This window comes from Solea solea, chromosome 6, assembly GCF_958295425.1.
Source record: "Solea solea chromosome 6, fSolSol10.1, whole genome shotgun sequence".
NCBI classification, from domain to species: domain Eukaryota; kingdom Metazoa; phylum Chordata; class Actinopteri; order Pleuronectiformes; family Soleidae; genus Solea; species Solea solea.
Window position 1 is genome coordinate 11,449,317 of NC_081139.1, and position 14,593 is coordinate 11,463,909.

At 40.7% G+C, this 14,593-nt stretch overlaps 2 protein-coding genes across 5 annotated transcripts in view; one reads left to right on the forward strand and one right to left on the reverse strand.

Moving 5' to 3' along the window:
* Positions 1-14,593, reverse strand: part of nav1b (neuron navigator 1b) — an 84,437-nt gene that overhangs the window by 65,044 nt on the left and 4,800 nt on the right. The window lies entirely within an intron of this gene.
* On the forward strand, positions 759-13,485 carry LOC131460696 (kelch-like protein 10). The gene is made up of 13 exons (XM_058631408.1): positions 759-1,051; positions 2,038-2,147; positions 2,777-4,007; positions 4,360-4,477; positions 5,449-5,558; positions 6,188-7,421; positions 7,774-7,891; positions 8,863-8,972; positions 9,602-10,419; positions 10,701-11,184; positions 11,336-11,950; positions 12,033-12,182; positions 12,439-13,485. Exons 9-13 carry the CDS (start codon positions 10,268-10,270, stop codon positions 12,760-12,762), a joined length of 1,725 nt encoding a protein of 574 aa, XP_058487391.1. The 5' UTR covers positions 759-1,051; positions 2,038-2,147; positions 2,777-4,007; positions 4,360-4,477; positions 5,449-5,558; positions 6,188-7,421; positions 7,774-7,891; positions 8,863-8,972; positions 9,602-10,267; the 3' UTR covers positions 12,763-13,485.

Here is a 14,593-nt window from a genome sequence, read left to right on the forward strand (position 1 = left end):
AGTGGCATGCACAGGTAGACACTGGGTGGTGCTATAGCACCTGCCGCTGCCCTCTGGACCAAGCAAGTGCCCTTTTGAAAGTTTGTTGTTATTTTAAACAGTGTATGTGGCCAATGCTGACATGATCATCTATAAATTCTCGACGATTAAAAGTGTGTGATAATATTGCCCCTCTCTTCCTTTGTCAACGTAAACGCGCAGAGCGGGCACAAACGGAGGCGCGTTGCAGCAGCAGTGCACATCTGTGCAGTCAACAGCAAAGTTTAGAATAGACGTGTGCACACTGCAAGCACAATTTGCACAATGTACTGTAATAAATAATAGTAAATGGTCATAAAAATAAAACATTGTTTGACATGTCTGGCCTGGACTTCCATATAACGTACTTCTCAATTTCTTCTCCTGTAAGAAAGTGAGAAGTCTCAGTGTGGTCATGGTGGCTTTTGGCACATCTGGGAAATTATGCATTTCCAAGGCAGGTCCCTCCATTGCAGGTCTGACTGTCCATTGCTGCAACAGCAGCAGCAGCAGCAGCAGCAGCAGCAGCAGCAGCACCACCCCCATTGAGAACTTCACTCAAGGTCTGAAATCTAAAAATGCATTTCTCTATATGCACCTGAAGGCATCAACCTTTTCATTGTGAAGAGCTTCCGTTTTTGAAACTTGTACTTTCAGTGAGCATAGTTGCAGGCCAGCAAAACATGTAAAGATCAGGTTTCTGGGCACTGCTAACTCTCTTTTTCTTTGTTTCTGTCCCAATTATCATTATATAATTAGGTATGTTCATTTGTAAGTAAGGCACTCATGGGTGCTGCAAGTTTGAGCAACTTAATGCATGCGTTCCTTTAACCAAACACTCCCAAGTCCACCAGTAACTACTACTACTGACTTTCCTCTCATTTCCTTCCCTAAATCTCACTCCCTCTGACACAGTATGTGTCGACTCCTCCCTCTTCGTCTCTTCATCAGGCAAGTGTCTCTTCTCAACTCACTCACTCATCTCTTCTGACCAGCAAACAAGCACAGAAGCAGCCTTTCAACCTCATTCCAGGTGAGTAAGAGTTGAGTTTAAAGTGGAATTTGTTAGGATAGAGAAAAATATATGTACATGTAAGTTTGAGACATGTTTCTGTGTTTGTTTCATAAATGTAATCTTTAATAATCTAAAGTTAACCTTTTCTTTGGCTGTTTGAAGGATTAAATTCCATGACAATGTCAGGCGGTTATATAGAATAGAATAGAGATCATGGTCGCAAGTTCAACTCCACCCCTGGCAGGTTGTACTCAATTCCCTTGTAAGTTGCTTTGGATAAAAGCATCTGCTAAATGACATGTAATGTAAATGCCGAACTTTACAACTGGAAAACATCCTGCTGCTGTTTTGGACCACATGGGTGTATTTTCAGCAGTGAGATTATGAAAATAAATTGAAAACAACATTTTATGAATAGAACATCCAAGTAAACAATTTGGCAAAGAAGAAATGACCCCGAAAACTAATTTTTTAACATTTAATTTACTATTTTAAAAAGGTCTGCTCAATTACACATACCCACCAAACCGGAATTTCCTGTTTATCCAAACAATCTAGTTAGGCAAGTTATAATCTCAAACCATGAAAAACCTTTAACTTTTGAAACTGGAATTTCCTGTTTATCCAAACAATCTAGTTAGGCAAGTTATAATCTCAAACCATGAAAAACCTTTAACTTTTGAAACTAAGAGGTGAAAGTCGTGCAATGTCCATGCAGAGTGTATACTGATGTCATTTTAGTTCAGTGATATCTAAGTCAAATCAGCAGGCACTTTGCATTTTACAGTCAGGTATAAAGAGTTCTGTAGGAGCAGCCTGAAGACCCGGGGAAAAGAGAGAAGGAAAGGAGTTTTGTCTCAAAGCGAACTGGTTCTTCTCCTTTGATAGTTATTGTCGTATGTAGCCTGAAGTGCTGCAGATGGCCTCAGTCTGCTGAGCAACACTGAACATTAGACAAATAGTGACTGAAAAACGTAAACACCCGCTTCTCTGTATCCGCACAGAATGCCTTTTGGAGGAGAAAACAAGTGTGGCCTCTGCCAGAAAACTGTCTACTTGGCTGAAGAAGTGCAGTTCGAAGGGAAGAGATGGCACAAGTTCTGTTTTAAATGCGGTAAGTATTCATGCTCTCAGGTAATTGTTGTCTCAGTTTGTTGAATGCTTCTATTCACAATTCAACAAGTTCCATGAAGGAATGCCGAGCATTTGGCATCTGGGAAGCAAAGTGAGCACCCACAGGTTTTCACTCAGACATCTAAGTCCTTATTAAGATCCAGTGGAAGCTAGGTTTTCCTAATATGTTAGAGGGAGGTTTTTTGTTTTCCCGGTGGGCCGATCGATTCTTTAAAAAAAAAGTACGAAAATGACAGAGGTGTTTGCTGCAGGGGCCAGCCTGGCGGGGACCAGCACAAACACACAAGGGCTTGCGTGTTTGTATGTACATCAATGGGGCGAGTTGGCACAGTATTTACGCGCGGATTATAATGGGCCAGTCTGGACCAAATTTTTGTCCCAGTCCACCCCTGCACAGACAAACAGCTATCTGGGCCAACACAGCACATAGTGGGTATGCCTGCATTCCACTTTAAAATGTCATGCATAGTCTGTGGTAAACTTGCAGCTAAATGTTTGTGAACAAATGCCAATGATTGCTTTCCTTAATTCACTCTTGTATACTCCTGTCTGAAGACTGGAGAGTAGATTCATGCATATAAATTGTTCTATTTTTTTCTTTATATTAAGTGGACTGTAGTAAGAGATTGGACAGCACAGCGTGTTCCGATGAGGATGAGGTCTACTGCAAGTCATGCTTTGCCAAGAAATACGCACCAAAGGAGTAAGGACACAGGAGGACGCTAAATTCAGACGACCAACTGTCTAATGTTGTACAACCTGTCTTCAAATATGCCTTGTTGCCAACGTACAAAATAAACCTCAGGAAAAAATGGTGGGCATTTATGTGGTCTTCAGTGTTTTTTTGTGTGGGTGTCCTCCATCTTGAACAGCGTCCGTTTGCCAGACAAGGACGTGACGTGAGCCAGAGAATCTCTAAGCTGATAGGTTTTTGTGTCATTGCACATTGTTTAAAAATTAAAGTTTCTTTCTCTAGCTAATGGTGTTCCCAATTAAACACAAAATTCCCTGACATATTGTTTTCTTACATGGAACCTCTGCTTGGGCTTTCTTACATGAAACAAAAGTTGAAAATTGTGGAATGTAAAGGTAAAGTTTATATTTAAATGACGGCGTAACAACAACCAAATGAATGTACCCTACCTTTGATATTAATTTGACTTTTAAGTTTGAACAGAAATGATGATAGATTGTGTTGTCATGATGATGTCAAATTAAAGGCTTACTTAACACACACACACACACACACACACACACCATGAGAGACAAGCAGTGGCATGCACAGGTAGACACTGGGTGGTGCTATAGCACCTGCCGCTGCCCTCTGGACCAAGCAAGTGCCCTTTTGAAAGTTTGTTGTTATTTTAAACAGTGTATGTGGCCAATGCTGACATGATCATCTATAAATTCTCGACGATTAAAAGTGTGTGATAATATTGCCCCTCTCTTCCTTTGTCAACGTAAACGCGCAGAGCGGGCACAAACGGAGGCGCGTTGCAGCAGCAGTGCACATCTGTGCAGTCAACAGCAAAGTTTAGAATAGACGTGTGCACACTGCAAGCACAATTTGCAAAATGTACTGTAATAAATAATAGTAAATGGTCATAAAAATAAAACATTGTTTGACATGTCTGGCCTGGACTTCCATATAACGTACTTCTCAATTTCTTCTCCTGTAAGAAAGTGAGAAGTCTCAGTGTGGTCATGGTGGCTTTTGGCACATCTGGGAAATTATGCATTTCCAAGGCAGGTCCCTCCATTGCAGGTCTGACTGTCCATTGCTGCAACAGCAGCAGCAGCAGCAGCAGCAGCACCACCCCCATTGAGAACTTCACTCAAGGTCTGAAATCTAAAAATGCATTTCTCTATATGCACCTGAAGGCATCAACCTTTTCATTGTGAAGAGCTTCCGTTTTTGAAACTTGTACTTTCAGTGAGCATAGTTGCAGGCCAGCAAAACATGTAAAGATCAGGTTTCTGGGCACTGCTAACTCTCTTTTTCTTTGTTTCTGTCCCAATTATCATTATATAATTAGGTATGTTCATTTGTAAGTAAGGCACTCATGGGTGCTGCAAGTTTGAGCAACTTAATGCATGCGTTCCTTTAACCAAACACTCCCAAGTCCACCAGTAACTACTACTACTGACTTTCCTCTCATTTCCTTCCCTAAATCTCACTCCCTCTGACACAGTATGTGTCGACTCCTCCCTCTTCGTCTCTTCATCAGGCAAGTGTCTCTTCTCAACTCACTCACTCATCTCTTCTGACCAACAAACAAGCACAGAAGCAGCCTTTCAACCTCATTCCAGGTGAGTAAGAGTTGAGTTTAAAGTGGAATTTGTTAGGATAGAGAAAAATATATGTACATGTAAGTTTGAGACATGTTTCTGTGTTTGTTTCATAAATGTAATCTTTAATAATCTAAAGTTAACCTGAAGGATTAAATTCCATGACAATGTCAGGCGGTTATATAGAATAGAATAGAGATCATGGTCGCAAGTTCAACTCCACCCCTGGCAGGTTGTACTCAATTCCCTTGTAAGTTGCTTTGGATAAAAGCATCTGCTAAATGACATGTAATGTAAATGCCGAACTTTACAACTGGAAAACATCCTGCTGCTGTTTTGGACAACATGGGTGTATTTTCAGCAGTGAGATTATGAAAATAAATTGAAAACAACATTTTATGAATAGAACATCCAAGTAAACAATTTGGCAAAGAAGAAATGACCCCGAAAACTAATTTTTTAACATTTAATTTACTATTTTAAAAAGGTCTGCTCAATTACACATACCCACCAAACCGGAATTTCCTGTTTATCCAAACAATCTAGTTAGGCAAGTTATAATCTCAAACCATGAAAAACCTTTAACTTTTGAAACTGGAATTTCCTGTTTATCCAAACAATCTAGTTAGGCAAGTTATAATCTCAAACCATGAAAAACCTTTAACTTTTGAAACTAAGAGGTGAAAGTCGTGCAATGTCCATGCAGAGTGTATACTGATGTCATTTTAGTTCAGTGATATCTAAGTCAAATTAGCAGGCACTTTGCATTTTACAGTCAGGTATAAAGAGTTCTGTAGGAGCAGCCTGAAGACCCGGGGAAAAGAGAGAAGGAAAGGAGTTTTGTCTCAAAGCGAACTGGTTCTTCTCCTTTGATAGTTATTGTCGTATGTAGCCTGAAGTGCTGCAGATGGCCTCAGTCTGCTGAGCAACACTGAACATTAGACAAATAGTGACTGAAAAACGTAAACACCCGCTTCTCTGTATCCGCACAGGATGCCTTTTGGAGGAGAAAACAAGTGTGGCCTCTGCCAGAAAATTGTCTACTTGGCTGAAGAAGTGCAGTTCGAAGGGAAGAGATGGCACAAGTTCTGTTTTAAATGCGGTAAGTATTCATGCTCTCAGGTAATTGTTGTCTCAGTTTGTTGAATGCTTCTATTCACAATTCAACAAGTTCCATGAAGGAATGCCGAGCATTTGGCATCTGGGAAGCAAAGTGAGCACCCACAGGTTTTCACTCAGACATCTAAGTCCTTATTAAGATCCAGTGGAAGCTAGGTTTTCCTAATATGTTAGAGGGAGGTTCTTTGTTTTCCCGGTGGGCCGATCGATTCTTTAAAAAAAAAGTACGAAAATGACAGAGATGTTTGCTGCAGGGGCCAGCCTGGCGGGGACCAGCACAAACACACAAGGGCTTGCGTGTTTGTATGTACATCAATGGGGCGAGTTGGCACAGTATTTACGCGCGGATTATAATGGGCCAGTCTGGACCAAATTTTTGTCCCAGTCCACCCCTGCACAGACAAACAGCTATCTGGGCCAACACAGCACATAGTGGGTATGCCTGCATTCCACTTTAAAATGTCATGCATAGTCTGTGGTAAACTTGCAGCTAAATGTTTGTGAACAAATGCCAATGATTGCTTTCCTTAATTCACTCTTGTATACTCCTGTCTGAAGACTGGAGAGTAGATTCATGCATATAAATTGTTCTATTTTTTTCTTTATATTAAGTGGACTGTAGTAAGAGATTGGACAGCACAGCGTGTTCCGATGAGGATGAGGTCTACTGCAAGTCATGCTTTGCCAAGAAATACGCACCAAAGGAGTAAGGACACAGGAGGACGCTAAATTCAGACGACCAACTGTCTAATGTTGTACAACCTGTCTTCAAATATGCCTTGTTGCCAACGTACAAAATAAACCTCAGGAAAAAATGGTGGGCATTTATGTGGTCTTCAGTGTTTTTTTGTGTGGGTGTCCTCCATCTTGAACAGCGTCCGTTTGCCAGACAAGGACGTGACGTGAGCCAGAGAATCTCTAAGCTGATAGGTTTTTGTGTCATTGCACATTGTTTAAAAATTAAAGTTTCTTTCTCTAGCTAATGGTGTTCCCAATTAAACACAAAATTCCCTGACATATTGTTTTCTTACATGGAACCTCTGCTTGGGCTTTCTTACATGAAACAAAAGTTGAAAATTGTGGAATGTAAAGGTAAAGTTTATATTTAAATGACGGCGTAACAACAACCAAATGAATGTACCCTACCTTTGATATTAATTTGACTTTTAAGTTTGAACAGAAATGATGATAGATTGTGTTGTCATGATGATGTCAAATTAAAGGCTTACTTAACACACACACACACACACACACACACACCATGAGAGACAAGCAGTGGCATGCACAGGTAGACACTGGGTGGTGCTATAGCACCTGCCGCTGCCCTCTGGACCAAGCAAGTGCCCTTTTGAAAGTTTGTTGTTATTTTAAACAGTGTATGTGGCCAATGCTGACATGATCATCTATAAATTCTCGACGATTAAAAGTGTGTGATAATATTGCCCCTCTCTTCCTTTGTCAACGTAAACGCGCAGAGCGGGCACAAACGGAGGCGCGTTGCAGCAGCAGTGCACATCTGTGCAGTCAACAGCAAAGTTTAGAATAGACGTGTGCACACTGCAAGCACAATTTGCAAAATGTACTGTAATAAATAATAGTAAATGGTCATAAAAATAAAACATTGTTTGACATGTCTGGCCTGGACTTCCATATAACGTACTTCTCAATTTCTTCTCCTGTAAGAAAGTGAGAAGTCTCAGTGTGGTCATGGTGGCTTTTGGCACATCTGGGAAATTATGCATTTCCAAGGCAGGTCCCTCCATTGCAGGTCTGACTGTCCATTGCTGCAACAGCAGCAGCAGCAGCAGCAGCAGCAGCACCACCCCCATTGAGAACTTCACTCAAGGTCTGAAATCTAAAAATGCATTTCTCTATATGCACCTGAAGGCATCAACCTTTTCATTGTGAAGAGCTTCCGTTTTTGAAACTTGTACTTTCAGTGAGCATAGTTGCAGGCCAGCAAAACATGTAAAGATCAGGTTTCTGGGCACTGCTAACTCTCTTTTTCTTTGTTTCTGTCCCAATTATCATTATATAATTAGGTATGTTCATTTGTAAGTAAGGCACTCATGGGTGCTGCAAGTTTGAGCAACTTAATGCATGCGTTCCTTTAACCAAACACTCCCAAGTCCACCAGTAACTACTACTACTGACTTTCCTCTCATTTCCTTCCCTAAATCTCACTCCCTCTGACACAGTATGTGTCGACTCCTCCCTCTTCGTCTCTTCATCAGGCAAGTGTCTCTTCTCAACTCACTCACTCATCTCTTCTGACCAACAAACAAGCACAGAAGCAGCCTTTCAACCTCATTCCAGGTGAGTAAGAGTTGAGTTTAAAGTGGAATTTGTTAGGATAGAGAAAAATATATGTACATGTAAGTTTGAGACATGTTTCTGTGTTTGTTTCATAAATGTAATCTTTAATAATCTAAAGTTAACCTGAAGGATTAAATTCCATGACAATGTCAGGCGGTTATATAGAATAGAATAGAGATCATGGTCGCAAGTTCAACTCCACCCCTGGCAGGTTGTACTCAATTCCCTTGTAAGTTGCTTTGGATAAAAGCATCTGCTAAATGACATGTAATGTAAATGCCGAACTTTACAACTGGAAAACATCCTGCTGCTGTTTTGGACAACATGGGTGTATTTTCAGCAGTGAGATTATGAAAATAAATTGAAAACAACATTTTATGAATAGAACATCCAAGTAAACAATTTGGCAAAGAAGAAATGACCCCGAAAACTAATTTTTTAACATTTAATTTACTATTTTAAAAAGGTCTGCTCAATTACACATACCCACCAAACCGGAATTTCCTGTTTATCCAAACAATCTAGTTAGGCAAGTTATAATCTCAAACCATGAAAAACCTTTAACTTTTGAAACTGGAATTTCCTGTTTATCCAAACAATCTAGTTAGGCAAGTTATAATCTCAAACCATGAAAAACCTTTAACTTTTGAAACTAAGAGGTGAAAGTCGTGCAATGTCCATGCAGAGTGTATACTGATGTCATTTTAGTTCAGTGATATCTAAGTCAAATTAGCAGGCACTTTGCATTTTACAGTCAGGTATAAAGAGTTCTGTAGGAGCAGCCTGAAGACCCGGGGAAAAGAGAGAAGGAAAGGAGTTTTGTCTCAAAGCGAACTGGTTCTTCTCCTTTGATAGTTATTGTCGTATGTAGCCTGAAGTGCTGCAGATGGCCTCAGTCTGCTGAGCAACACTGAACATTAGACAAATAGTGACTGAAAAACGTAAACACCCGCTTCTCTGTATCCGCACAGGATGCCTTTTGGAGGAGAAAACAAGTGTGGCCTCTGCCAGAAAACTGTCTACTTGGCTGAAGAAGTGCAGTTCGAAGGGAAGAGATGGCACAAGTTCTGTTTTAAATGCGGTAAGTATTCATGCTCTCAGGTAATTGTTGTCTCAGTTTGTTGAATGCTTCTATTCACAATTCAACAAGTTCCATGAAGGAATGCCGAGCATTTGGCATCTGGGAAGCAAAGTGAGCACCCACAGGTTTTCACTCAGACATCTAAGTCCTTATTAAGATCCAGTGGAAGCTAGGTTTTCCTAATATGTTAGAGGGAGGTTCTTTGTTTTCCCGGTGGGCCGATCGATTCTTTAAAAAAAAAGTACGAAAATGACAGAGATGTTTGCTGCAGGGGCCAGCCTGGCGGGGACCAGCACAAACACACAAGGGCTTGCGTGTTTGTATGTACATCAATGGGGCGAGTTGGCACAGTATTTACGCGCGGATTATAATGGGCCAGTCTGGACCAAATTTTTGTCCCAGTCCACCCCTGCACAGACAAACAGCTATCTGGGCCAACACAGCACATAGTGGGTATGCCTGAATTCCACTTTAAAATGTCATGCATAGTCTGTGGTAAACTTGCAGCTAAATGTTTGTGAACAAATGCCAATGATTGCTTTCCTTAATTCACTCTTGTATACTCCTGTCTGAAGACTGGAGAGTAGATTCATGCATATAAATTGTTCTATTTTTTTCTTTATATTAAGTGGACTGTAGTAAGAGATTGGACAGCACAATAGCGTGTTCCGATGAGGATGAGGTCTACTGCAAGTCATGCTTTGCCAAGAAATACGCACCAAAGGGGTATGGATACGGAGGCGGAGCTGGGCTTCTGAGTAAGGACACAGGAGGACGTTAAATTCAGGCGACCAACTGTCTAATGTTGTACAACCTGTCTTCAAATATGCCTTGTTGCCAACGTACAAAATAAACCTCAGGAAAAAATGGTGGGCATTTATGTGGTCTTCAGTGTTTTTTTGTGTGGGTGTCCTCCATCTTGAACAGCGTCCGTTTGCCAGACAAGGACGTGACGTGAGCCAGAGAATCTCTAAGCTGATAGGTTTTTGTGTCATTGCACATTGTTTAAAAATTAAAGTTTCTTTCTCTAGCTAATGGTGTTCCCAATTAAACACAAAATTCCCTGACATATTGTTTGATTACATGGACCCAAAGTTGAAAATTGTGGAATGTAAAGGTAAAGTTTATATTTAAATGACGGCATAACAACAACCAAATGAATGTACCCTACCTTTGATATTAATTTGACTTTGAAGTTTGAACAGAAATGATGACAGATTGTGTTGTCATGATGACGATGTAAAATTAAAGGTTTACTTAACACACACACCATGAGAGACAAGAGATGAATTCAAATGACTTTCAGAGGCCAAAGTATCCCCAGACCACATTCAACGTTTGATAAGCATCGACTGGGGGGTAAATTTTTGGACGCAATAATAAGAGTCGAGGGTGTCGAATACAAAGTCCACAGGATAATCCTGTCTGACTGCAGTCCTTACTTCACGTAAATACATTTAATATTTTGCACTTTATATTTAATCTGAAACAACTCACTTTAAACTATGGGGCAAGTTGTCTTTCAGCGGGAAAGGTTGAAGGTACGATTCCCGGCTCCACTAGTTGACATAGCAACAAAAAAAAATAATTCACAGACCATCATGTGGAGGAGTTAGTAGTAGACAATGATTTGAGAGTGTTTTTTTTTTTTTTTTTTAAGTTTTAATGCTTTTATACATCGAAAAAGACTTTGACTGCCTCTGGTTTTTCTTTTATCTTGATCCACAGTGCTCTCTTCCAGTTTCAGTCGCCCGTTGACATTAAGGTTTCAGACATCAACGGCCTGTCCACTGACATAATGGAGCTCATTGTGGAGTACGCATATACCAGCCAAATTCATGTGACAAAGGACAACGTGCAGGACTTAATGCAAGCAGCTGATATGCTCAGCGTGACAGCTGTTGCAGAAGCATGCTCAGACTTCCTCTGTGAGCAGATTTCACGAGAAAACTGCATTGGAATGTGGCAGTACGCTAAATTCTACTTCTATACTGAGCTGAGGGACAGGGCTTACCGCTACATTAATGATCACTTTGATGAGGTTTTCCCCTGTGAGGAATTCCTATATCTCTCTATGCAAGAGCTAAGTGCAATCCTTGGTAGAGATGATCTAAATGTGAGGAAGGAGTACATAGTGTTTGAGGCCATCCTTCGCTGGATAGAACACAACCCTGAAGAGCGAGAAAGGCACATTGTTGACCTTTTGTCTAAGGTACAAAAAACATTCAGTCATGATATTTTTAATCTATGTTGAGCCTAGATTCGCCAATTTATTTTGAATTTAAGAACACCAGTAGAGTCTATACATGCCACTGGCCCTTTAGGTTTAATCAACAGATTATGTCCTCTTGTTTTTGTTGTAGTTCCGGATGGCCCTGACAAGCATAGATTACATTCAAACAAATGTGTTGTCCAATGAGCTGGTGGAGACCAATGCAGAGTGCAAGCTAATGGCCACTGATGCCATCCACACCATTGAGTACATTACCCAAACACCCAGCATGTCTTTTTTACGCAACACTCTTGCACGTCCTCGTCTGCCCAATGCCATCATGTTGGCCACTGGGGGCTGGCGGGGCGAGAACCCTGTTGAGGCCATTTGTGCATACGATATATTTAGTGACAGCTGGGTCAGTGCACCATACAATTTGGAGTATCCGCGGGCCTATCATGGCACCGTCTTTCTCAAAGGGTACCTTTATTGTCTAGGAGGCTCTGCACGGGAAGAGTATTTTAACAGTGTGAGCAGGCTGGACCTACGCACACACAGATGGGATGAGGTGGCACCAATGTACTACAGCCGCTGCTATGTGAGTTCAACAGAGCTCAACGGGTTCATCTACGCCATGGGAGGCTTTGATGGCCACTCTCGACTGAACAGTGCCGAGCGCTACAATCCTGATGCCAACCAGTGGAAACGTATTGCACCCATGCACCATCCGAGGAGCGATGCCAGCTGCACAACACTACATAATAAGGTTTGTGAAATGAGAGCAGATACAGAAAAATAACAGTTGTGTGAACAGTTCGAGCTCATTTGCTGTCTCTTTTCATGTTCAGGTTTACATTTGTGGTGGGTTTGACGGGAATGAATGCTTGCAAACCGCTGAATGTTACAACCCAGAGACCAACCAATGGACAGTAATTGCCCCAATGAACGAAAGGCGTAGTGGAATTGGAGTCATAACACTTGCAGATCAAATCTATGCAGTACGTACAAAACATTTCAATTCAAGCATGCCAAATGCAAGTCAATGTTAATAGGTATTGTCTTTTCTGTTTTCATCAACTGACCAAACACTAACACTGTTAGTGACTGATCCATGCCACTAGCCATGTTTAGAAGTACATATTAGCCTCCTATAAGTTGTTCTCAAATATACAACTACTTACTGCACTATAATAAATATGCTATATGAAGTTGTTCTTGTTATATAACATTGATGTAATACTTTTCCTTTGACAGGTTGGTGGTTGTGATGGGACACACCGTCTGAACACTACCGAGGTCTACAACCCACTGCATAACACCTGGAACCTTGTATGCCCTATGATGACCACTCGCAGTAACTTTGGCGTCGAAGTGATTTACGATCAGATCTTTGTCGTTGGTGGATACACGGGTACTGGCACCACCAGTCAAGTTGAGTACTATGACAGTACAGTGGATCGGTGGTATGGGGCCTCTGAAGTGACATACCATGGCAGTGCACTGAGTTGTTGTGTGCTGTTTGGACTCCCGGACATTACTAGTTATGCCGTCCCTCGTGACTCCCTGCCTTTCATTTAATTTGGGGTTGGTATGGTGTTGTCAAAGGACTAGCACGCTGATGCCGTGTGTTGAAAAAGAACTTCTGAGAAGGAAAGAAACGGAGGCAATATTGCAACATTAAGGATGCCAACAGCCATAAAACATCAAAGTGACACAATTATATATAGAGAAAGTATATATATAGAGAAACGAAAGAAATGGAAGGCAATAATGCCAACTGCCACAAAAAAAAAGATGAAGCAGTGATCACTTCCAAAAGGGCACCACTTAGTTCATCTCTCAAAAGTAATTCAACATGCCAGTATCATAAGAATGACAAGTCAGTGAGTCACTGTTTACACAGAATTACAACACAGTCGACACACATTCTCTACCCATTTATGGGTGCATAGAGAATTGTTTGGTTAATCGAACACTTCAACACTTTCAATAGTGAAAATCATGATGACACAAAAAACTCAAAATAATATATGCTTGACAGATCGACAACTGGTTCAACCAATTTGCATGTAACCTTTGTGCCTGCAACAAATTCCTCCCATGTTCTGAACGGTAAAATTATCCAGACAACCATTATATCATGTTTTGATCTAACATAAAATGAATAACGCAGGGATCAGCGGACAATTACACAAAATCATGTGGATGAATTTGCCAGTCCAGCCTTCTGTATGAAAGACTGAGGAATTATGTGAATGATGTGCAGTTGTGCATAAATGGTAAAATTAGGTTAAACAAGTAGTTTGTATTATGTCCATTTCTGCTGTGACTAGTGATTTATGGGTACCAAACGGTACCATTTTTCACATTTAAAATATTCAAAAACAGTGCAGAGGGTCAGAGGATGCATGCGTGATAGTCTGACTTAATAAATAATAAATTTTATTTAGTATACTATCCTGTATTAGAAATAAAACCCACAAAGTGCCTCACAAAAATACATTTTTAAGTTATATTCACACATATAAAACTTAAGAGACTTAAAATGCAGGGTTTTGTGAAGATGAGGGGATTTCAAGATGTGTTCTGTGGAGTTAAAAACAACTCACATACATTGGCATGAGTACTCTGCTTTCCCAACTGCATTTCCTGCTTAATTTCATTTTTTGTTTTTGTGCATGAATGTTTTAAATTGTAAAATAAAAAAAATATATACATACACATATGTTAAAAAGGACTCGAGTGTAAGATTTAGGACAGTGCGTTGGCAAAAATGTTATATTCTATCCATATAAGCCTACATCATTTAGGCAAGGGACTTGCTTTACAGAGGCCATTATTTCTGCAACAGCCTGAACAGACAAACTTTGTCTGGAGGAAGACGCTTACAACACTAACAAAAGCCAACTGCCTTTCTGGTACACAGAGCCACCACAGTTCCACAACATGCATGGGAAAGATAGGGGTGAGCGGAAGAGTCCTACATATGTTATAATCTGCAGTCTCACCATTAGATGTCATTCATGCCTATAAAAGTGGACCTTTAACAAGCTACTTTGTTGAAAACTGAAACATTTCTCTTTCTCATAGACACTGTGTCAAGCTTGCTCATCGGATCAAGACCCTCACCTCGCCGACAGGCTCAAAATCTGGCTGGTGGAGATTTGTGCATCCATCCAAGGTAATATACTGTATTTTTCAGGATTTTCCACTTCTCTTTCAAACGGTCTCCTCTGACCAGAGTGTACAAAAGAATGTCCTTTGTCCTCGAGACTAGTGGTTCCAGAAAGGCTGGCTCTTCTGTGCTCGGCGATAAATTCAGATCAGGACAGTCCACACTGATTTGATCTCTGGATTGTCATAGTCAAGAGTTTGTTTCATATTTCCTGTCGTGTTGGACATTTCAAGT